We start from the raw sequence: 25,807 nt of genomic DNA on the forward strand, positions 1-25,807 counted from the left end.
TTGGGTTGGAATGGACCTCAAGAATTACAAGTTCCAATCCCCCTGTCACAGGCAGGGTTGCCAATCACTAGATTAGGCTCCAGATCAGGCTGCCTAGAGTTCCTGGCCTTGAACCCCTTGGGCAATCACAACTTCTCCAGATTGCCTGTTCTAGCACGATGGTGAGGGTCCAGGCCACCATGCCTATCTGAAACTCTTAGGCTCCTAAACTTGACTTGAATCCAAGCCTTCAGGTGACCTGTTTACACCCTGGTGTCCTCAGCAATGAGTACCTGCACCTTTTCCAACTTGCTCTTCATTTTTTCCTGGTGCTTCTGCAACCAACCTGGGTGGGCAGGTCATTGGGTGTAACATTATTTTAACTTTACAAGGGGAGACTGCCTGAAAAACTCAGTGGTTTCTTCCCCTTGGATCGAATTGGTGATGCACAGTCAGTCCTGTCCACCACTCCTGTTGTCTCTCACTTACCCACCTTCTGCCCTTCAGACTGTATTTCCATCAATGATTTCCATTTGCCCAACCGACCCTGTACCAGTCTTCATTGGCAGCAAGACAATAAAGATGGCTGTTTATTTTTTGAGTAGCTGCCCATCACTGAACCTTCAGCATCCACCTTGGATACGATCTCCCACTTTGAGTTCAGTGGTTCTTATTGAAACAAAGCATTAGGGAAGGTTTTAAAGCATAGGAGTGAGTGATTGCTGCTGCCAAGCTGCTTAACTTGGTGCTTCAGCAGAGCTGTGAGCTGCAAGGTGTCCTCAAAAAGCTGGAAACAGCAGCCTGGAGGTGAAAGTGATCAATAAGACCTGCTCTGTTCCCTCCTCATCTCTTCCCCTGCTGGCTCTAGCATTAAGCTCCCAAATGCTCTTTATATGTGGCAATGGTCAGAGCTGAACAAATCCATAGAAAGCTGAAATTTTGCGACCTATGTGACTCAACTTACCTGAACACCTCCTAAAGCAGATACTTCAGTATCTCAGTTGTCTCTATGCCAGCAAAGCGAAGGTTTATAGAATCATTAAGGTAAGAAAGAACACCAAGAAAGATCACCAAGTCCAACCCCAACGCATTACCACCATCCCACTAAACTATGTCACTCAATGGGACATCTACCCTTTTCTTGAACATCTCCAGGGATGGTGAATTCACCACCTCTGTGGGCAGCCTGTTCCAATGCATTACCACTCTTTTGGAGAATACTTTTTTTCCTAATATCCAACCTGACTCTCCCCTGGCACAACTTAAAGCCATTACCTACTGTCCTATAAAGGACAAAGCCTGTTCTGGCTCAGTGGCTAGATGAGAGGGATAAGTCTGCAGCTTCATCATTGATTTCCATTGCTTTCCAGAACTGGCTGGTCGTACCCATTCTGGTCTCTAGGAAGGTTATCTGGACATGATTCTTTGTGGCCTAGACATGGGTACCCTACTCTGGGTGTTTCTGCTAGAGCATAGCCAGATGGACACAAAAATCCTTTCCCTTCCAAATTCAACCATTTTGAACTTCTCTCTGCTCTAATCTAATGAAGTAATTGGCCAACTAGGCTTCTTCAAACCTGTGGCTGTAACACTATGGATCCATCCATGACCCAAGCAGCCAGGCACTGCAGTTTTGGAGCATGTTCTAAAATCCACAGAACAAAAGTCAGCGATCTGCATGATTAATTAGATCAGATTAGATAATTAAGTGAGGCTCATCCAGTCTTCAAAGGAAATAAGTCCCCATGTAACACCTTTTAATTGCTATGGTCTTTATCAGCTCTGTCTGGTAAATCCCAGTTAATGTAACCACAAGCTTAAGTTAGCTTTTTTTTTTAATTTCCCCCTATGGAATCTGGGATTGACTATGTAATTCCTGGCAATGGTCTCCGTGCCAGAGCATGGTTTACACCTATAACTTCATTCACAGAATCAAATAATCATTAAGGTTGGAAGCAACCACGAAGATCATCCAGTCCAACCATCAACTCATTCATTTTCTTCTTTTTCACTGTGTCACAGGAGCTCACATGTCTCAGTATCCTGATCCCAGGGCTTCTCAAGCATTTATATTCCTTTCAGTCCATATTGCTTTTCCCTGTTTCAGGTGGTCAGACCGAGGAACAGGGATGCTATAAATGGGATCTCTGCATCACATGACAGAAGGGGAGTGAATCCCTTTGCACTTCAGAACACTCAGTACTATGCTAAATAGTACAATAAGGGTGCTAAGGCACTGGCACAGGTTGCCCACAGTGGTGGTGGATACTCCATCCTTAAAGACATTCAAGAGCAGATTGGATGGGGCTCTGAGCTCCTGATGGAGCTGTGGATGTTTCACTGCATGGGAATTGGACCAGGTGACCTTTGACGGTCCCTTCCAACTCAAACCATTCTGTCATTCTAACAAGGAAAGCAAACAGAATAAAAGGGGAAAGAAGAGAATTTCCACTTCAACACGTTTGCTTTAGATGCAACTTTTCTGTTAATGAAAATAGGTAAAGAGATGGGAAATCTATAAAACCTCCTGCATTCAGGTCATTGTTTGAAGATGTGATGTCAGACCCAGGGACCAGCCCAAGCTCTGGTTTCCACCTTCTCTTCCTGCAGTTACTGGTTTTAAACACAGACTGAAAGTGCTGTCATGTGAGTTCAGAGATACATTGACCACATTTGCCAGTCCCAGAACGTATATCACACAGTTGTTTCTCAAAGTCCCACCTATCCCATGCAGTGCTTCCTTTCTGATAATTGCTACAGATATACAGAGCAAAATAAAGGAGAGAGGACAAAACTTGCTAATTCTCACCATTATCTCAAGGGCAGGCTGTTAAAACATGAGCTCTCTGAGATACGCCTCTGAGCAGTCCTGGAATTTCCTTACACTTGGCCACTGCCCTCGACTGTCGTGGGAAGACAGTGGAGCTGGGTAGGTGTCATTTGGTGTTGAAATCTTCCCAGTTTGGTTCTAATGGAAGCACAGAGCACTGAGCTGCAACACACACACACACAAATATATATATATATTAAAAATATATATATATATATTTTCTGAAGTTCTTTGTGGAGCTTAGGGTACTGGTGAAGAAATTATAACCCTGAGACTTCAAGTTCTCCTACAAAGCCCTTCTGGGGCAAGCTCACGCCTGTCCTCAAGGTCCCTTAGGGTAGGGGCTAGAAGTGATATCAATGGAATAAAGCCATTCTGAGTCAGGTTTTAAACCTCAGGCAAATGACATTTACCAACTGCAACTCTACATTACCAAAGTTTCTATAGTCAGCAGCACCTCAAAAGCACTTTGTGACTTTTCCCCAACTTTCACCATAACTGATGGGTCCCTGTTTGTAAGGGTACAGTAAGTAAGGCCCTGGCACAGCTGCCCAGGGAAGCTGTGGATACCCCAATTCTGGAGGTGCCCAAGGCCAGGCTGGATGGAGTCCTGGGCAGCCTGAGCTGGTGGGTGGCAATCAGCCCACTGCAGGGAGGTTGGAAATAGATGATCTTTAAGGTCTCTTCCAACCCTGGCCATTTCATGATTCTATGAATTAAGCCTGCACACCTTGCTGTGAGCTAGCACTAGGCAACCTGATCTCTTTTAGAGGACACACAGCCAGTGCTGTCATAATTTCATCCATTCCTGGCCAAAAGCAAAGCTCAGAACCATCTAGATTCCAGCCTCAAGCCACTTCACATTTTGAGCATAGGAGCTTAGAGTCAGCATCTGCACCTGATCATGCAGGCTGGTCTATGATTTCTTGTTCCCATGTTAGCACCTATTGAAACCATGCCTTCCTCAAACACCTTGAGCTCTACATGACATCCCATAGACCTCTTTGTGCTGTTCACAGGATGATTTAAAGGAATTGATGCTCTTAGTTTTGGCATGGTTTAGGATGCTCTTAGTAGGGTTCAGGTTGTCCTCTGCAGAGCCAGGAGTTGGACTTGATGATCCTTGTGGGTTCCTTCCAACTCAGGATTTTCAATGATTCACTCATAACAGCATACAGATCCCTGCAATGCCCATCATAAGCAAAGAGATTACCAGGGAGATAGGAAGAGGATGAGAATCAAAGTGGCAGAGGAGGCAACAAGTGTTCCAAAATAGGAGTAATGATGGATGAAAGCAACTGCTTTTTTCCCTTCCCAGTTGAAAGAAAGGGAGGAAGCTGAGAAATTCGCACAGACTCATAACTCAAGGGCCATCTCCAACAGATGATATTAATTAATGAGAAACAAAACACTAGTAAATACAGTGAGAAGCAGGTTTTGTCACAGCTTGGTTTCTACCTTCGTATCTCCTGTTCACCAGGTAAAGCAGCTCATGCAATGCACTGTGAAGTCAGCAGAGACACCTAGTGGTAAAAATACGCAGGGGAATATATACACACTGGAGTGCTTGCTGCTTCTTACAGACAGCTCGACCATCACTGGCTTTCTAGCACAGATAAAAAAGACCGGTTGAGAGCTCAAGGCTGTATTTTTAACTGATCTGTTGAAACATGTATTGGAATGATGCTTTCCTAATTCTCCCAAGCCCCAACTTTATGGAGATAAAATACCTCCCCAAACTACTGTGCTTCCTGTCTATCCTCAGTCCCCTAGGACATGGTTCACCCTCGTTCTTGCTTTCTGAGGAGTGTGGAGGTGTTGGAATTGTGTCTGGTTCTGGTTATGTTCTTTGGTCTTGTGTGAAGGTTTCTGTATGCCATCGCTGCTGGGCTGATTGATGTGCTCTTGTTATACAGCTCAGAACAATTTTTTTCCCATCTGTTCTTCACAAATATGTTTTTTGTTAAGAGCTTTACAGATTTTGGCTTTGATGGCACTGGATTTTATTTGAAGACCTGCATTACCTATTACGTTGGACATCTTTGTGCAGCTGTTCCATTTACTCCCAGACTTCACTGGACACAAACCAGCCACTATCCAGCTCTGGCAACTGTTTTAAAAAAATCCATTAAGTACATAACAAAGCAATGGCAAAATTAAATTTCTTAGTGGAGCAGGCAATAGAGCCAGTTTACCTGCAGGGAAAATCTGGTCTAAGCCTGTATTCTAATCCTTATTCTATCCAACTCCATTGTTGGGGTTGGCCTCTTCTCCTGGGTTAGGATGAGAGTGAGAGCCTCAAGTTATGCTAGAGGAGGTTCAGGTTGGATATTAGGAGAAATTTCTACTCTATTAGAGTGGTAATACAGTGGCACAGGCTGCCCAGGGAAGTGGTGGAATAACTGTCCCTGGAGGTGTTCAAGAACTGTGGGGATGTGGCACTGAGAGACATGGTTTAGTGGTAGAGATGAGTTGGGGTTGGACTCGAAGAGGTCTTTTCCAACCTTAGTGATTCTGTGATTCTGGATTTATTCCATGGTCATGGACAGCGGATTAAAAGAAGGCTGCAAATAAAGATAAAAGTTGTGAACCCAGCCTGGCAGTCTAGGTATAAATTTTAACTTTTATCATGAATTTGCATATTTCATGTACATCTCCTGAAAAACATTTGGGTAATGATGGGAAATCCTTTCTGTACTACAGTGCCAAAAGGACTTAGGAACGTCAAGGAGTGAGGATTGATAATAAGCAATCAAGAGCTTAATCAGTGTCCATCACCTGGGCTGCAGCACACAGCAACACATGTGGTCCTACCTCTACCACACACAGAATCACATATTTTAACTCAAGGAATGCCAGTAAACCACAGGCTCTTAAGCGAGCAAATGAATGTTGAAAACCAAACTTGGGCTCTGAAGTCCGTTAGGCATTGCAAAGTCAAACAGTGAAACACCTAATCACTTGTTGGTTGGGCCAAAGAGAAAGTGAGGGATCTCCAAAGCAGTTGTGATCAGATATTTGATTTGATTCCATAGCAGCTGTGGCACATTAAAATTTTAAGAAGCTAATTCAGTGGAAAATCAGTGGAAAATGAAAGCAAAAATGAGGGGGTTTTTTGAGTTACCATTTCAACTTTGGTGACAACTTTTTGTAGGGTTGGTTTTTCTTCTTGGCAATGATTCCTGGACACATTAAGTTGCAAAGAAAAGCACCAGTTTTACGAGTAGAATCCACATCTAATACACTAAGCAAGTGATGAAGGCAATTCTTAAACCATTTGAAGCCTTTCAGCTGTGCTCATAGGTACTCTACCAAACATTCCAGTCCCTTCCTGTTAATCCTATCCCTCTGACTTGTCACGTCACACAGCAGAGAAAGTCTCTTCCACCTTCAAGCACAGCTGTGGAAGAGGAGACACATAAAAAAAAAACACCACAATTGCCGTACCAGCAGAAGAGGATTGTGTCCCCGTGAGAGACAAGGGGACATTCTCTGAAATGAGTCTGCCTTGTAGTGATTCACTGTATTGTAATTACTCATCCACTGCAAATATCCTTTTTCCAACATGAATACTGATGTTTTTACTTAAGGATAGTTATCTAAACTTGACGAGATTGCACATGATTCCACTATTGATGTCACTGATGAAGATATTGAAGAGTATCAGCTCCAGCACGGACCCCTGGAGGACACCAGTCATCACCAATCTCCATCCAGACATGGAGCCATTGACCACCACTCTCTGGACTGGATCCAGAAGCCAATTTCTCATCCATCAAACACTCCACCCATCAAATCCATACCTATGCAATTCGAAGAGAAGGATTTTGCGGGGTCCCATGTTAAAGGCCCTTCTGAAGTAGAGAGAGATGACACCAGTGGCTCCTTCCCTGTCCACTGATGCAGTGACACAGTCATAAAAGGCCACTAGGTTGGTCAAGCAGGATTTGTTCTTGCTGAAGCCATGCTGGTTCTCTCATATCACCTCCCCACTCAGCACTCTGGTATGCATTTCATTGGGACCCACAGACTTGTGGATGTTCAGGTTTCTCATGTGGTCACAAACCTGATCCGCTTGCAGTAAGAGGGATGTTGCTTCCCCAGCTGCCCTCCTACCAAACCAAATGTTTGAGGGCTGTGTGATGAGCAGTTATCAGAGAAGACTGAGGCAAAAAAAGAACTTAAACGCAGCTTGATGTATTTTTATAAGCATAAAGCAAAGCCAAAGGTTGTTATTTTGCTTTTCTTTTTTCTATGCTACCTTTGGGTTAGGCATTTACCCAAAACGTAAATAAGGAACTGATGTCACAATACTTCCTAATGCTTAAACTCAGGCTGAGCAGTAAAATTACCATTCAAGTACAAATTTAGGGAAATTCAATAAATCTGGAACAAGTTTTAACACTTGATCCAAAAAGACAGGCAGAGGGAGAGCTGACAGGCTCTGTGAGCATTCTTACATCAGGTCATTTTTCTATTTAGATATGAGTACCAGAACGTACAAACACTCACCAAAAGGTGAGCAGGTATGATTTTTATTTTAGTTTCTACACTAAATCCCACTATTACAATCTCTAAGTCCCCTTTGGTGGTCTCCCAAAGCCACAGTTTCTCAGAATGGATGAAGTACTCAGAAATCTGAAAATACATAAAAGGAAGCATTTTGATAACATCTAATTTCAAATGCACTGGCCACGAACATCTGACTGAAAGTTTCAGCAGGGACTGCAACATAACCAGCTTAATCACACCCAGGATCAGATAAGATAATCAGATCAGATAAGACACAATCTTAATTACACCCAGGAGGGGAGTAAACTCTTCAAAAGGGCTGATAACAGCAGGACGAGGGGAAATGGATCCAAGTTGAAGGAGGGAAGATTGAGGTTGGATGTTAGGGGGAAGTTCTTTACTAGGAGAGTGGTTAGGCCCTGGATCGGGCTGCCCAGGGAGGTTGTGGATGCCCTGTCCTTGGACGTGTTTAAGGCCAGGTTGGACGGGGTCCTGGGCAACCTGATCTGAATGTGTATGTTTGGTGGCCCTGCTAGGCAGGGGGGTTGGAACTACATGATCCTTGGGGTCCCTTCCAACCCGGGTGATTCTGTGATTCTGTGTGATTCTGTGTAATCCTGTGATCACCAGCCTCATTAGAAAACCTGGATGCTTTTGCCCATGACAGATGCTACCCTGCCTGGCTTTCCCAATGCATCCCTACTGCTCCTAAGTGCATTTTGATTAATGCAAAGAAGGTGAGTACATTTAAATGCAGGTGGCTCTCTGTGGTAGGCAGACAGCTCCATGGAGCCATGCTGAAGGCTGCCAAGGAGGAATTCAGAGTTGTCCCTGTTTGCACAGAAAGCCCTCAGTGACTCGGAAAGTGGAAAAGAAAGAAATGTTTTCCCCATGACATGCTATGAGCTGCCTACAATCAGCGTCCTTCCTTGGCAGCTGGGCTGGATAAATGATGCCAGCAGCTCAGGAGTCCTTCTGGGCTCCCAGACCAAGAATGAAGTTGAAGCAAGCAGGGAGAACAACCCTGTACCAGGACAACTACAGCCTAGAGCACAATACGGAATCACAGCATTGCCTGAGTTAGAAGAGACCTTTAAAGGCCATCCGGTCCAACTCACCTGCAGTGAACAGGGACACCTACAGCCCCATCACATTGCTATACCTGTCCTCATGCAAGTGGGTTGGAAGAGCAAATCCTTTAGAAATTGAGCTGCTTATTGTAAAAAATGGCCAATTTCACATAGAAAGGTGGAAGACAGGCCCTACAAAGCCACGAAATAGCACAGGGGCCCTCAAGATCCCTTTGTTATAGGAAACAGCTGAATAGGACCTCATCCTTTATCAGACATCAGAGATCACTTGTGATCAGATCACTTGTGGATCCACTTAGGTTCCACAAGTTAAGGTGAAACTTCTTTGGCTCTGCTAATCCCAGAAGAACTTCAATTCATCTTTTCAGCTGAGCAAAGCAATGCCATGGCTTGTGCTGATGTTTCTAAGAGAGAAAATAAAGCTCACATAACACATTTTCTCTTTGTTCTCTCCCCTGGTATATTTACATTTAAATTTGCATCATCACTGGCTTTCCGGGTTGACATTATCACTGTGTTAGGACATTTGGAACAAACCTTACCTTTCAATATTGCTGCATTCTGACAACATGAAGTGGAAGCCTAGAGCTGCTGCAGGACACACCAGACTTTTTTCCAGAGTTTTCATCATTTACAAAGATCCTCCTAAGGGGAGATCAGAGTCTTCCTTCTGAATCAAATCTTTAAAGTGGTTTGTTTTGGCCTCCAAAAGAGCTGCAGGCCAAGTGAATGACAGGCATTTGTTCTGAACCCATAAATCACACAAGCCATAAAGTGGTTTCCTAATCCTTTTATTTTACAGGGCACACATTTTCTCAGCGAGCTGTGTCCCAGAAGAAGGGGCTGTGACTTGGAGAAATCTGCAGAAGGAAACCATTCAGCCTGGAAGGAGCTGGATTTCTCCAGCTGTTTCATTTTCCTCATTTTCTGGGCAGTCTGTTAGCACAAATTAGGTGCTCCAACCTGTCACAACTGCCCCGTTGAAGGAAGAGTATCAGCAGCACCGCAATCAAGTCAGTAAAGGACTTGGAGCCAAATAAAACCCATTGTGGAAATTCACTTGAATAACCTCTCTCCTTAAATAAAGAAGAAAGACTGAGAAATGAAGCGTTTTATGGAATCAAAAGGGGACACACCTGAGCAAACAGCTTTTAAGATCTGTGGGTCATCTTTCTGGTAGGCAGGATCAAAGCAGCTCTGTTGGAGTGCGTTATGGAAAAAGTCACACATCCCATAAAAAGGGATCCTGGGGGTTAAACAAACAAACAAACAAACAAAAAAAAAACAACAGGGAAGGGCTCTGCTAAAGCGACCAGGGAGCAGGAGCCAAGCTCTGCAAGCTACAGCAGCTCTAGGAAGTTAATGATGCCACATCAGCAGTCCTGTGCCTCTGCTCCCATTTCTTGTCCTGATCTGGTGTGTTGACAGTAATGGAATGACACACTGGATGCACCAGTAGCTCTTCATCCATGATGAAAGATGGGCATAATTCATTCCATAAGGTCTGCAAACATATCCAATATAGAGCCAGAAGGGTGCCTGCTGAACACAGCACTGCCTCCTTTGCCTTCAATACTTGGAAGTACTTTTAAGCTTACTGCAAAAGAGGTGTCCTTCTGAGAAATTTGTAGAAGCAATGGTTAAAGTGTCCTATGTAACACAGTGAGGGCTTCATTTTAATAACTCCCTCCACTGCAACATGAGTTTGTGTGGTCAGAAACAGACAAATGTTTGAGCTGAATCATGTATCATGTATTAAGAAGTGGCAGTGAAATAATATCACACGATCAACGTGAACATTGCTCTTATGTATTAGAAACGAGCACAGCAAAGTGCTGAGAGCATTAAAAAAGTTCCACTTTCCCACTTAGCTGTGCTGATCTGCATTTCCTTGTAAAGATTCATCAGTGCTTTAGAGAACCTTTCAAGATTTAATTGCAGCATCTGGAAAGCCTGCTCTGAAGTGCACTCATTTCAAAGACTCCAGGAGATCTGCACACACAGTCACTTTTCATGTCTACCTTGGATCTCACCTGTGTGGGAAGCAAAACTAACGTGCCCAATGCATTCCTACTGAGAAGCTTTTACTGCCACCTTAATCCTTAATATATCATTTTTCTTCTTGCTCTTTGCTTCTCTAATACAGAAGAAAACCTTAAGAATGTTAAGATCTAAGGAGACTCTCTGTAGCACAATGTATACTTTTATTCCAATTGGAAAAGCAATGCCAAGCTGTCCTAATACCAAAAATATTCTTCCCCTTCCCTTTCTGTGGCAACACTTGCAACTTATTTATAGGTAAACTGCCCCAAAATAAAAACCCAGCCTAAGACAAAGGGTTTGCTCGCTGCTCGGCTGTGATGCTCAGCACTGTAATGAGATGAGCCATCCAATAAACTGAAAAACAAAACAACGCAGAAAGAAGGCTGTTTCTGTCAGTGCATATGATGGAAATGAGGTGGATTTGGTCAGCACAGCTGTGTGGTTTAAACAGCATTCATCCAAAGTTTTCAGCCTTCTGTAAACTTGGAAAACTATCTGTGAACTGTGCTGTCTTCCTGAATGGTTTGTGTATAAATGAAACTCAATGTTTTTTAAGCTGAATCATTTTGAATATGTCCAACCACACACAAGCTTGTTCTACTATGACTTTAGTCATATATAAAATGATGCTTCCCACCAGATTCATCTATTTAAAAAACAACTTTTAAAATTATTCAAGATTATTGTTGAATATAAAACACCAATTATTTTATGGCTCTGTTCCTGAACTCCCTCCCAGTCCAGAAGTTCTTACTCTGTATTGGCTATGAGATAGTCAGATGAAAAGAAAGACAAAGAGGGGAAGGGAAAAGACTTGCATACTTGTAACTCTTTGTGCATTTAGCACATTGAAACATCTACTGTGCAGCAGCTCTGGGACGACAAAGAATGCAAGACATGTTTTTATCTGACCTAGCACCATTGTTACAAGTAATAAGATATTACCAGAATGGAAATGAAAATCCTAGTGGAGCCATACTTAGCTCAGGGAAAGTATCACAATACTTCAGGAAATGCCAATTTGTTGAAAATGAAGAAATGTCTATACTAATTTTTTTGTAATTAGATAAACACAGGAGGTAGGTTTCTGAGTCAGCTGTGGATATTTGATATTTCAAGTGGATGTTAACAACCCTTGCTCTTTCTGTGCTCCTATCTCTAACCTTTTTTGCAGAGATACTCTGTCTTACAGTGCAAATGCCAATGGAATGAGGAAGAGGAGAAGTGGGACCATTTGCAAACTGCTGTCACTGCTGTAAAAGGAGATGAAGATGCCTACAACTAAAACCACAGGGCGTGAGCTTCTAGGATTCTTCCTCTATTGGTGATCCTTTCTCGTCCAGTGCTGAGAGTGAATTTAAAATGATGCTGTTATTAGGAGGAGTTGTCATTTAGCTTTCACGAACACCATCAACTGCATGTTCATTTATCCCAAACTAACTCACCACTGCTGTGCTTTCTATTTAGAATCATAGAATCATTACAGTTGGAAAAACCAATATGAACATCAAGTCCCAACCATCAGTCAATGCCTGTGATTGCTCTAGACCATGTCACCCAGTGTGATATCAGCCCTTTTCTTGAACACTTTCATGGAAGGTGACTTCACCACCTCTCTGGGCAGCCTGTGCCAATGCATTACCTCTCTCTCAGAAAAGAAATTTTTCTAATATCCAACCTCACCCTCTCCTGGCACAACTTGAGGCCACTACCTCTTGTCCTGTTGATGCTTCATTTGTCTTCTTTCCACTGTCTCTCATTGTGCCATAACTATAAGTCTACTGGACAAGAGCCTTTGTTGTCAGAGCTTTGGGGAATTCACTGAAAATATTTTGTGTAGCTAGATGCAGGTCATAACAACATATCTGATGATTGGGCCTTATATAACAGGGATTCTAAATTAGGTGAATGACACAGAAAATATTCTAGGCATTGAAGTCATATGACTACCCATGGATATATCTACGTGGCTTTTTGTATACATAATGAGTTCACCTGAGTCCCCAGCTAATCAGCAGCGCTGGCACCACTTGCAGCTTCCTGCTTCCCATGCTTGCAGCAGGGCAGAGAACAGCGCAAAGTGTGCCCGCAGCAACCAGAGACCTGCACAGCACAGCAGGACACATGTAGTGCAAGTTGTGATTTAGGCACAGTGGAACATGACACAAATCAATACTTTCAAAGTTGAGAGTCAGTGTGGAGAAAATAAAGAAGTGCAAGCAGCAAAGTGTGTGGATCCACGTGATCCAATTACTAACCCTCATTGCTGGAACACCCTCCTCTAAGCGTGCTCTTCATTTGACTACAGTGGTCAATACTCCGCAAAATCTTCAGGTGTTCTTGATCTTTGAGCAAAGAAGCAGAGAAATGTAGCAATGTTTTGGTTGTTTGCGAAGGCTTGGTAAGTCTTCAATTTAAACAGCAGTTAGTTACTGTTACAAACAACAAAGTGGTCAACACAAGAAAAAGCAGAGCAAGCTAATTAACTGTTCCAAGTGAATCTGGAATGTACAAGTTGCTATAGTCAGTGTGTAAAGCATCCCTTGGGGGTTTATGCTATTTAGGATTGTATTGATAATCCTATAGAAAGGGCTGATTTCTGTATTCACAGCAGAGGGTAAATCTAACTGGAATTTGCAGGAACTGGGAAGCGATGAGAGTACATCCAAGTGCGGAAAACGAGCAGAATTCAATGTCTGCCTCTTTCAGGAAGCTTATAGCATCTCACAGAGCCAAGGTGAAAGGAGTTAATAGCACACACTGAAAGCCAACACTAGAATACACAGTTTTCAACAGCAGCACAATTCCCAGCTACACAACAACTACAGTCAACTGCCAGACTTGCTCTGACAGGGCTGAATGTTGTTGCTGTGGAGAGAGACATAACAGCACCTGAACAAGGGAGTTTTGTTGCAGTTTTTGGTTCACTTCCTATCAATGTCCCAAATCCTTTTTTTTTTTTTTTTCTTAGGATACTGTTTGTTGGAGACTCAGCTGCTTTTACATCTCTGTTCCTACTAACAAGCCACATCCCAGTAGATCCAAGAAGTGTGTCTATGTATCATCAGTTCTTAACATTGCATCTACTGACCATAAAGAAATAATAAATAGATCTTCTATGAAGGAAAATACCTTTGCACCAAAATTTACATATCGCTTGCAAATATATCATAGTTAGAATAAAAGAATTCAGTAAAGATAGAAGCGATGACCAGCACAAACTGGAAGAAGCATGCAACTTTGCAGACAAAAAGTATGAAGGACTGTTGGGCTACATTTGGGAAGGGGAAAATAAATGGAGTAAAGTAGAAAAGTAATATTTATATGTACTAGTTCATGGAATGGAATCCAGTGGGGTTCTCAAAACCATAATTAAAAAGGTAGGAGGACATATAAAAAAATGCAGACTTTAGAATTGGTTGGAAAGATTTTGTTACAGCATCTCCTGAAAGCCACCTGGGGAATGCATTACAATACCAAGGTAGCAAAACAAACACAGACCCAGCAATCTACCCAGATGCTGAACTTTCTTCCTAGACTAAGATTTCTGAAACCTTTGCTTTTCAGTGCCTTGAACTGTGAATGCCCACCCTGACACTGTTTTCAAGCTCCTTTCCACAGAGGGTGTTGAACGCTGTCTAAAAACAGTAGCCTTTCAATGCATATCCAGTTGAGAAATCTTGAGTAGAGGCATGCAGCAACACTCACTTTTAAAAGAAAGCCTTTAGGTGTAAAACCACACATCATACCAGGGTAGAAATTTGCACCTGGCCCTAGAGAGACCTGTCCCCTTTACAATTATTCAGAGATCTGTGCTGGGAGAAAAGAGCAGCAGTGAAACGTGAAGAACCACGAAGCAGCAAGGCATGCAGTACCTTAAGTATTCCTTGCAGCAGCAAATAGTGCTGGAAATGGCTGTGTCAGCATTTCTCCTTGAAGAACTTTGCAGGAGCAGCAGTGTGCTCCCAGATGGCCGGCTGCATTTGGGCTCTCGTTCTTTTGTCTTGCCTGAAATGTGCAAAGACACAGGATTAGAGTTGTGAATCTGTTCATTTGTCCCTCTGTTACAATGAGAAAGTCTAGAAAATACAGGAATACCTGAACTCAATTTGTATATATATATAACTAGCACTTTCCAAATCCAGCTTTTATAGTAATGCAGAAGGGTGCTTTTACATAGGCTAACAAACCACATTGAAGCCACAGGTTTCTCAATAAACACATCTTCTGCAATGATGAGACACTTAGGGGGTTAAAGTTTATAACAGCAAAATGCAGAGAGCTTAGCTCACCTGCCAAGCAGTAATTCCTCCAAGCTTTCTGCCATCTCATCTCTTCTGACATTGAACAGGATACCCCCTGCCTTATGCACAATCTTTGGAAGGTGTAGCTTAGCTGGCTGTACTTGAAAATTTAAAGCCAATGTTCACTTCATCTCTTCAGTCAGAATGAAGACTAAACTGGTCATTCAGACTCATGGATTTTGCTAATATTTTGCTCGTTATTTTCTGCTTGGATCTTAGGGTGCAGGGTTCAGGAGGAGCTGTGAGCAGTGCAAAGTCTTGCAGGAATGAGCTGTGTGCACTTCACCATGGGATTGCTTCTTCATCATAGCTGGACAAGAAGGCTGATGTCAGCAAGACAAGCAAGGAACTTCTTTACATTTGGCTTTGCGTATGTTATATACATATGTATACATACAAAAAATGAATTAAAAAGTGACTTAGAAATGCTTATTCATTTGGCAAAGTTCTTCAGGATGCAAAGGTTCTTTTCTCAGTGAGGTTCCTGGCACTCATAGCATTCTGTTATGTTTTTATTATTACAAAATGAATTGAAACCATATTTTTCTCATTTCAGTAAGTACCTTTGTGATGTCCAAACAACTCCAACAATGATATCATCTGTCTCTTTCCTCAAGAGAGGAATCCAGGCCAGACCTTGATATTCTTGCTTATTCCTGGTGCACACAGCCTTACACCAAAGCAAAGGCAGCAAGCCTTGCTTGTTGGAGGGGAAATGCTTGTCACTGTACTGTCCACTTCATACTGTACCTCCTACAGATTGTTCCCCCCTCTTGAGGGCTGCTCAACACTATAAATTAAGAGTTGAGGCTTGAATCCTGCTAACCTGATCTGTGCAGGCAGATACCTGAGGCCATTCTTCAGCAAGACGTGTTCCCCATTAAGGATCTGCCCATATGGATCCTATTTCTGCACCAATAATTTTCAGGCTATGTGCAACGTGTGGCATAATTGGGCTGCAGTGCTTGAAGTGGCCTCTGATTTAATGAAACAGATGATTCACCTTCTATTTGTTAAGTCTCTCAGTTTAGGTCAAAGGTAACTTCAGCTGGCAATGGTGGGTCCACAGGGACAGACATGGGTTTAACTTCTCCAGAAGCATCATCCTGCCTCCAACACACTTTGTGTCAGCAGTACAAAGCTCTCCAGCACAGCTCTGATCTGCAGGCTGGCGGAAGGGGATGGAGAGGTCCAAGAAACTATCTGTGCTTACTTCTAAGATGCACACAGGCTCACAGCAACGCACACCAAACAACCCGTGCCCTCTCTCAAGAACTTCACAAACCTTCTTGTGTTCTCCACACTCTCCAAACCAATTCTCCCTCCTTCCCAGTAGCTCACCAACATCCTTCCTCCATCATCAGCATCACCAGTCCATCTCCCTTTATGCTAGGGAATTTTCTTTCTATAAGGACTGCAGATTGTTTCCTAAGCAGCTTCTCTTTCCTGAAGGTGCTGCCTGTTTAGCTGTGGCCCCTTTCTCATTCTTTATTCCCTGCAGACACAGTCTTATGTGGTTGCTCGTGCTACTGCTCTTCAGGCATCCTGGGTTAGGGGGAAATTGTGCCTTGCTGTTCTTCCAGGTATAGGGAGAGAAGAGAGAAAGCTGTAAAAACCATAAAACAAACAAACAAACAAAAAACAAACAACCAAATCTTTGAAGACACAAAACAGAGCTCTCAGCAAGTAGTTAACTATTTGCCATCTCTGTCTTCCAAATGTGATAAATGTAAAGATGGCATAAAGAAAAATGAAAGCACTAAGGATGTACCAAAACTGGCAGGATGCAAGAGGATCTTGCAAATGTGGCTTCTCTCTTTTCATCGTTGTGATGTGTTCCCATCCATCACTATGTTAATCATTGCCTAAGTTGCTGTCTGAGAGGCTCAAGATTGGAAGTTTGACCAAATAACCACCAAAGAAGAGGTTCAGCCAACTCATACTCCATTCTTTTCTATTCCCAGGTCTCCCTAAGGAAGTCCTACAGGCCTGCCCACTTCATCCAAGAGCTCTTCCTTAATTCTTCTCAATAGAGCTTTGCTAGGCAATCATCTGCTTCAGGATCTGGTGAGCACTGCAAACAGGCTCCAAGCAGCCAAAGCCAGCCTTTTTCCACCAGATGTGACTGTGAAAGAAAAGCTAATGAATCAGTTCTGCCTGGAACCTTAAGGCAAGTTGCATACTGTCCTGTTCCCCAAACCTGGCTTCCTTCTCACTCCCCATTGCTAAATTCAGCATCCTACCACGTAGGCTAGTCCATTGGTCAATGCTGATCACTTGGAGAAGAGCTCTAGCGATTGATGAGACCCGTAAATGGGAACCAGCCCTTCCCAAAGAGATACAGCCAACACAACAGAAGGTAAGCACAATAAATATACCTTCAGACAATTGATCTAAAGAGGTGCTGATAGTTCCTGGACACAACCTAACCTACAAGCATCTGGATGCTAGAATTGAGAGATGCAGTATAAAAATTTACACTGAGTCATGCATTACAAGGAGCATATTCTACCAAACATGTCTACACCAGGCAATGAAGTTGTGCTGTGGAAAAGCGGAGATTAAGACTCACAGTGAAATACAGCTGACCTTGTATTGGTGCCACCCCTTCTTATCCGTAAAAAAAACAAAAACCACACACACAAAAAGTGCAGTATGCACAAGCCAAGAGTAAGGAACTGGCCTGCTTCTGTGAGAAGCACCATGCACTTGCATGTACCATCCCTTCGTAGCCTGCTCTAAGGACAATGATTACATTCCCTTGGAGGTGGACTGAGGACCTGAGATGGCGGGTGGAGTCCCAGCTACTCTGCAGTGCAGCTTGTGTATGACATCCACTTATTTTCACTTTGTAGTACTTTCATAGGAACACAGGTATGATACACTCATCATTACTATCTACTCTCACTTATCCAGTGCTTGCTGGACCTGCCATGAAATCACTAAATACTTCAAATCCAAAGGCTGATATCAAGCAGGTGGTAAGCAACTGTTCCAAGGATCCTTAAGACATGAGCAAAACAAGTTCTCCATCTACATTACTGGTAAATTGTTCTTGTTCAACTATACAACAAGAAGCAGCCAATCTCCATCTCGCAAACTTCAGGAAAGAGCTTAGGAGTCTTCATCAGCTTTTGTTGGGATGACCAGCATCACTGCTGCAGGTTATTCACAGCTTTTTCCACACCTGGCAGCACTGCATTCAGGAGGACCAGGCATTTCCTGTGGTGGTGGACGCTAAGGATGCCCTCTGCTTTAGTGAATCTGAGGCGTGAATGAAGGAATGGTCAAGAAATTTCCACCTGCTTCTTCAGAATTGGTACAATAAATACCAGATATTTCTATACATTGTACAGAAGCATCTTGCTGCTTCACTAGGAACCAGCCACAAAGCTTGAAATTCCTCAGTGCTAGAAATGAAAGGGATAAAAGGAGACAAAACAGCAAGGCTCTGGCATTCAGTTCTTCCCCTCAAACACCACATCCTGTTGACGGTAGAAAACTGAAGTCTTTTAGTTGCCAGAATTCACCTACAAGAAAATCCCACTGCAGTTCTTGAGCCATGTCAGTTATCATCTTGCTGAGTAGACCTTCTAGATGCTCTTCCAACAGTAAGAAAATAAAGGCACTTTTCCAGTTCAAGCTTCAGCTGTCAATTGTCACAGATGACTGGAGACTCAGTAGCCACCTCACAGTGAAAAATGCCACAGAACACATGCAACTATTAGCAGATTCTGGGCGTTCATGGGGATCTCAAATTTTAAAATGTAAATTACTGTTGCTCATTATCTTTTAGTAGAGCTAGAGTTGTCATATGCCTCTACTTCCTAACCATTGCCTGTAAGGGATGCTTGCAGGCTCACAACATGAAATAAGGAACCTTTGTTGTGCCTACAGATGCTTTGTTACAGAGTTCCTGCTGGTGGAAGGTGTGGTCATGAATGCTTGAAGTAGACAGTGTGCAGGTGAAGCTGGAGGACATGATGACCTGGTAAAAACCATCTTTTGTCTGTACCTCAAGATCTACAATTGGGAAACTAAGTTGTTTTTCCTCAGATTTTGATGCCAGTTAACACACAGAGCAGCTGGGAATCTTAAGCAAAATTTCAGCCAAAATTGCAACACAAAAGCATCAACATTTATAGTAAGATTACCTGGGTAGTCACAAAGACTGTTTGCTTGATGATGTCTAACTTTAGGACACTGCAAAAAAGGAGTAGGGAACTGCAAAGGTCCTGTTCTGTCACCAGGGCACTGCTCCTGATCCTCAGTATCACTGAATAAATTGTACAAGTACCTGCCTTGCCTTCAAAGACACTCCCAGGGGTAACTATAATGCAAGCTAAAACAGAAAAGATGCAGAACTAAGGTTTTATGAAAAGATCGCTTTGCTACATGAAAATAAATAGGAAAAACAAAAACCTATGGCAATAACAAAGTGTACAATTACAGTGTTATGGAACAAAATTAACAAAATTTCACAAAGTAAGGGCAGTGTATAATAAGCACACACATATTTTGAAACTGCTGTAGAACTATCTACAATTCCCAATTCTATTTTTTGCTGATGCCTCACTGCTTACACATACATAGAAATGATTCTTCGTAAGACTTTTTTTTTTTTCCCTTAGGGAAACAGGAGAGCATTAGAGGTCTGGAAATTATTGAATATTAAGCCTACTTTGGGATAACACCTATTGTTATTCTATATTAGGAACTGCTGCCTGGAACAGATCCAGTAAAGAGATTTATTTTCATCCTTTCAGATTAATTTGGATGTTTCTGGCAACTCCGAGATTTGCAGTGTTTCACATAAACGGAGTGCATGGGGAACATGATAGCTGCACCCAGAATCATTAAGTGGTTCTGGTCCTTTCCTTCTTTACAGCAGAACTTTGGCAGCCAGACAAGCCGTTAAAACATTTCTATAGCCAGACAGAAAAAGCACTACAGGAGATAGGAAGCTACATGCTACTTTTGAAAGGAGCAACAGAACATTCTAACAAAAACTTTGTGCATGGGAAAAGGAAAGAGTTTGTATATGCTTAAGACAAGCACTATTTACACAAAATACCATCAATTGAGGAAAACATATTGCTTTGTTACATAGAGTATTCCAAAAAGGCAGGTCAAAGCCAGGCAAATACCTCAGTTGCACCTTGGAAACACATACTGTCCTGTACTGATAGGTTATTTAAGATGACAATTCCCTCTGTCTCAAAAGTCTGTTAAAAAATGGAACCAAAGCTTATCCTCAGTATTTCTCTCAGTTTCAGTTACTTCTCTATCAATCTCTGGCCTGCTCTAGCAGTAATATTCTCTTTGATATTGTATCATTGGATTCTCCTTCAGCTGTCTCCAATCTGCACCTCCAGCAGATGGAAGCCACTGTATTTTCAGAAAATGGTTTCTTCCACACAGTCCTCTTACATCAGAGGGCTACCTACCATTGCCACCTGCTATTTCTCTGCTCCTACAGATATTGCAAAGCCACTGTTCAGACTTCCTGCTATAGGTTCTCAAGTGATGACATCAAAAAGAAGCAAGGTATTCTGCAGCAAAGAAACAATTCAAATAGCCTTAGTAGGGAGCTTTTGATTGATTACAATCCAGGCATTGCTGTGAAAGGCAGTGTGATGATCAAGCACAGCAACCAATCAAAGCACTTGGAGCCAACTAATTAGCAAAGCTAATCACAGTTTGGCTCCAGAAGACATTTCAGTAGCTAACGGGTGTTTTACTGCATTTCTCTTCTTCCATTTGTCTCTGTACATCAGTCAAAAAGATCCTATTTACATAGCCAGAAAGAATCTCTGGCACTTTTGGTCAATCACATGGAACTAGGGATCAGTTTTCCGTGGCTAACTATGCACATATGCCTATACTCAAGCAACAGATCTTACCAGCTGAAGTGCAATTTTTGTGGTCTCTGTCTCATCAGAAACAAAAAGAAGACAAACAGTAGCAGCCCTCTGATGTACCTAGACAGCTTCTTTAGACAGCAAATGAGCCTGCAGTTGTTATTACAGCTCAGAAACAGAAGTTAGGTGGAACCAATTTGCTTCACAAGGCATTAAACCTTGCCTGCTGTCAAAAGACTCAGGAAGCTCAACCAGTCTGCTGTGCAGTGAGGATTCCAACAATTGGAGTAAGTCACTTTGCTGCATCTTTTTTTATTCCTTCTGAAAGCATTCCTGATAGAGGACTGGTACAAGGCTCACCTCACATCACCTTGTTTACTAGAAGAGACAAACATTCCCAGGATAGAAAAGCATTTTCCCCCTAACCCTCGTCCTTTCTTCCGCCCCCATTATTAAGATTGTAATTCAGATGCTCTTAAACAAAGATTTTCTGTCTAATCCTAACTTTTTTTTTTTATATATATATCCTTTTCAGAAAAAGAACAAGCTATTACTGGTTATTCCATTTTCTGGCTGAGACAACTGCATGAACAGGAAAGCATGCCAGATATCAGATAGAAATAGCAGCAAAAGAAATGATAACACTTTTAAAAGCAATTCTTAGCTACACGAATGTAAATAAAAGCTCCTGAAACACTGAAGATATACATAACCATTTTAATAACTAGGTTTACTAGAACTAAAGTGTTGTAGGGTTTGTTTTTTTCCAAATTTGTTGCTTGCCTGTGGTCACACTGGGAGTTGTATTTATCACTGTCTCTACAGTCATTCAATTTTCTGTTGCTGGGGGTTTTCCTCCCACTGGAAAGAAAATACATAGAAGCACAATTGCAAGTTAAACAACTGGCATGCATCGGGATAGCTACAAAACTTTTCAGTCATTCAAGTTAAAGCTATTTCCACCTGCCACTGCTTCAGTTAGACAGAACTTCCACAATTAAGAACGCTGTGTTAACACTGTTTCAAAACGCTTTAGAAAAGCTCCAGCAGAACATACAGATCACACGTTACTACAGAGTTCTTTCTGTGTCTTAAGACAAGGTTACTCACTAGGATCACAAAACAAAACAAACACGACCAAACTAAAAGGTACCTTACAAAAGTATACACGTTCTCAAAGAGGCACCGCTTTACCAATAAATTCAATACTGTGTAAAAAGCAATTCACATTTTATTTTAAATTGCAATAAACTGTACAAAAATGTTTCATTCTTGCCAAAAATAACAGCAATATTTTCAATCTTACTTCTAGACAAACAACGAACTCTTATTTTAATTCTTCCTGGGTGAGTTCACAAGTAAACAGACAATAAGACTCACTTTTTTTTTTTCTTTTTTTTTGTCAAACAGACTTACATTGTACTGGAATAAATGTTAATTTTTTTAGAGTCCTTAGGGAATTTCAGTACTCCTACCATGCTTGTTAAAAGCCTAAAGTTGTGTGTCTCACACAAAGGAATGTAAACAGTCAGGAGATTAAAGAGGTTGACTCTTCCAGTGAAACCTTAAACGTATCTCTGTACCACCAGCATTCACTTCACACCAAGAACAGTCCACACCATGAGGCCTGTGCAACTGTTGAATTCATTCTCCAAAATGCCAACTGAGTGGGCATCAGCCAAAGACAAATTCAAAAAGCATGAAGTCAAATTCTAAGTAACAGAACAGAAATAGATTATACCCTTTTTAACACTTTCAGTTTTGTCTTAACCTATTTCATGAGCAAATATTGTAACAGCCCCATCAGATCTACAATCATCACAACGTACTTTTTTCAAGATGCAGCAAGCAAGCACCCAGTTAAGTCAATCAGATACAGAAAGCACCTCTGCAAAGAACATGGGCTTATTTTCAGACTTTGTTCACATAGTACATTTAATACAGACTAACAAAACATAACGTGGGTTATTATTGACCACAGCTTCTTAAATCTGAGACCTAAAAATGGAAATACAATTGCGGTGATTATTTATTTCAGATTTCCAAGTCTTTTTCCCCCCCTCCTCATTACAAGTTAAATAGCAAAAAGCTGTTTAATCAGTCTTAAAAAAAAAAAAATTAAGCGCTCTCTGTTACTTCAGAGTTGTTCGAGGGAAGAAAGTCTGCTTGAAATTCCACTTTACCTGGATAGAGTTTAATGTAGGTGTCCACCATTAAGTCTAAGTCATGTTTTATATCAATGTTTATGTTCAGCAAAGCTAGGTTGCTTGACCTTTGCTCTGTCACGGTGTTTTTCAGGTATGCCTTTAAGCGCTTTCGTCCTATTTCGTATTTTTCATTCTCCACTTTCATCACTGGAAGAATGCACAAGACTTTAAGCAATGCATATACATTAGGGAAATACTTTATGTCTGGCAAGTGAAGTGCTTCATAAATAGTAGCTGGAAGTTCAATATCCTTTCCTCTGTGCTTCCACTTGATTCTCCAACAATGAAGCTCAGCAGAAAGCGTGTCCGGATTAGGTAAGTCATTTTTGTACATGTCAGCATGATGCTCCTCAGACGTATTGAATTTGAGCTGACCCATGACTGAGGGCACTAAAGATAAACACTTCAGAGCTTTTAAATGCTGTTCTGAGAATATATCTTTTAATTCTTGAATTATATGTTCCACTGTAGGGACACTAAGAATTTCCTTGTAGTAATTTTCCGACGTTAACTCAGCATCCAAGTTACCCTGTTGAGACCTGCGGAATTTTCCAGGGAGTTTAATTTGTACATCCAGTTTTGCAGCCAAGTTTGTTGCTTCCTCAAACCAAAATTCATGATAAACTTCAATATTCTCCATCACTTCGTTCAGAGAATGCAACACCGCCGTTAAGCTGCTAGCTGCAAAGAATACATCTGATGTTTGTCCCTGGAGGTTTTTTCCAAATGCTCTCGTAAAAGACAGAACGTTTTTCAGAATTACAATAGTGACAATGAAGTCAAAATCTGTTAATGCACTTGAAAGTACAAATGCTCGACCAGCAATGAAGTTGTTCCACCTGACAGTGGAATCATTGCTTACTGCGTCCAAACACAGCACCAAAGCTTGCATGAGATCCACCAAAACCTCAAAAGTATCATGCCTGCCTGTCCACTGAGAACGGCAGATCTCCTTCAGCTCATTACCCTTCTCCTCGTTGTTCTGAAAAAGAGCAGAAATTGTATTGTCCAGTTCCACCAGTAACTGTGGACATCGACTAAAAAGACAGCGAACTTCTTCGATTGTTCCTAGGGCCGTGGAAACACCAACAACAGGAACCGACTTTGCCAACCACACATTTAAGGCACAAGAGGAACACAGAGTATACACAGCTTGTGGATACTTCTCCAAGAGTCTTGTAGCCACAACTTTCATTTTAGAAGCAAATCCACTGGAGACGATGTAGGCTTGACCCCGACAGTATTCCATGTTCAGACCCCATTTTTCAGTAATAGTCGTATGGAACTTAACAGCTAATATTTCAGGGTCAGCCTCATAAGGTAAAAATCCTATGAATTCTTCTCTCAGATTATGAGAATCATCAACAAATCTCACCAAGACTGGCAAATGTTCCTCTCCTGCTATGTCTACTACTTCATCAGTGACAATAGAAAAGAAATGCGAGTCTCTTACTTCCCTCAATGTTTCTTCCCTAATGCAGCTCTCACAGATCTCAAGCATTTGTTTCTGCTGCGTTTTCGAACAATACTCAAGATTGACTGCAGTCATCTCAAATCGTTTCCTCAGAACTTCATCTCCAGCATTGATTCTATATTCCAGCAGAGCCTGAAAGTTATCTGAAGTAAAAATACCTTCTGGAAGCTCATCCGCATTATGGCTATCCAAGGGAATATTTTGTTTACCCATGAGGATCAGAATTTCAAACAATGACTTAAGGTAATCCTTGTTTTCCCTTTCTTCTAGAGTTAGAGGAACAGATTTTTCCTCTTGCTGCTCCCCACCTTCCTCTGAGACAGCGTTTTGTGCATTGCTTTCATTCAGTTCTTGAGTTGCCTGTTCTCGTTCAAAAGCTTCATTAACTACAAAATACAAAATATTGTAAGTGTTAAGACAACTAAAACATAACGTTTGCTTTCCCCTACTATCCGTATTACCTTTAAGTTACTGGAATCCAGAGAAGAATCTTTCCAGTTTTAAAGTGACTGACTACACTGCAATGAGCTGAACTATCTGAATCAAGCAGCAACTAAATTACCCTCCTGAACAAATAAATAAATTTACACTTATGTGCCCTACAGTTCCTTATCAGCCTTAGTAAACAAAGTTTTAATGAACTCATTATTTTGTCCACTTACTCTTTTGCTGCTTCAGTGTTCTTATTTCATCTTCACTCTTAAAAAAAAAATAAAAAATGATATACTGATGTTATTGTCTACCACATGATCCCTTTAAAATACTGAAATATATCAAGGTCAGATGCAAATATTGCAGATGAGACCATTTTTAGAGTGTTAATACCTACCAAAGACATGCTAGAAGGTCTAAGAGAAGGAGGTTCTTCAGGTAGTTTATTGCTGTCACAACACATATCTATTAAGTGCAGAAGAATGGTTTGCTACTACTGCTAAGGTTCCCATACATATATCAGGAGATTGTTCAATCTGCATTTTACAATTATGAGTAAATCAATTACATCAAAGAATTCCATTTTACTACAAACACGTACTGATAGCAGTAGCCTTCAATTATTTTCTACGTTTCAGTTAATAAACACTTATCAAATGCATCTGTCTGTGGTTCTGATGTATAAACACAGTTTAAGAGTTCAATTCATCTTAATTTTCAGTATACTGAAATCCACAGGGACCTAAAGACACAAAGTGTCCCAAAACAGCCATTGACAAGTTACAGTTCCACAAGAAATTGCCTGACCTTGCTTTTACACCTAGATTGTATTTGCAGAGCTCTGAAGGATGTCTGAACTGCAGAAGTGACTCAGATAAACAGAAACAGTCAACACAGAGCAAGATTTGCAGGGTTGCAGCTGTAAGGTGTTTTCCAGTTAGCACTGCAATGACAAGTAAGAGGAAGCAATACACTTCCCCTGCAAGACACAAGCAGCTCTTGTTTTCCAGATTATCCCATTAAACTTCTGGTAGATAAAACTTCAGTGTAACATTTAGATTTTAACTTACAATC

The 25,807-nt window shown here is 41.6% G+C and overlaps 1 protein-coding gene across 4 annotated transcripts in view; it reads right to left on the reverse strand.

Annotated features, from left to right (window-relative positions):
• Window positions 1-25,807, reverse strand: part of THAP12 (THAP domain containing 12) — a 52,613-nt gene that overhangs the window by 18,772 nt on the left and 8,034 nt on the right. For 2 of the 4 annotated variants that reach the window (XM_042862499.1, XM_042862501.1), the window contains exons 4-6: window positions 24,964-25,000; window positions 22,804-24,687; window positions 14,331-14,463 (exon numbers count right to left, since the gene is read on the reverse strand). In XM_042862499.1, the coding sequence (XP_042718433.1) occupies window positions 14,331-14,463; window positions 22,804-24,687; window positions 24,964-25,000 (2,054 nt within the window). Of the gene's footprint in view, window positions 1-12,751; window positions 12,801-14,330; window positions 14,464-16,236; window positions 16,336-18,913; window positions 19,102-21,403; window positions 21,482-22,803; window positions 24,688-24,963; window positions 25,001-25,807 lie in introns of those variants that run through there. The other 2 variants (XR_006177310.1, XM_042862500.1) reach the window with 2 other exon arrangements.

This window comes from Lagopus leucura, unplaced genomic scaffold (genome assembly GCF_019238085.1).
Source record: "Lagopus leucura isolate 7727_CA_CO unplaced genomic scaffold, USGS_WTPT01 Super-Scaffold_702, whole genome shotgun sequence".
Lineage (NCBI taxonomy): Eukaryota > Metazoa > Chordata > Aves > Galliformes > Phasianidae > Lagopus > Lagopus leucura.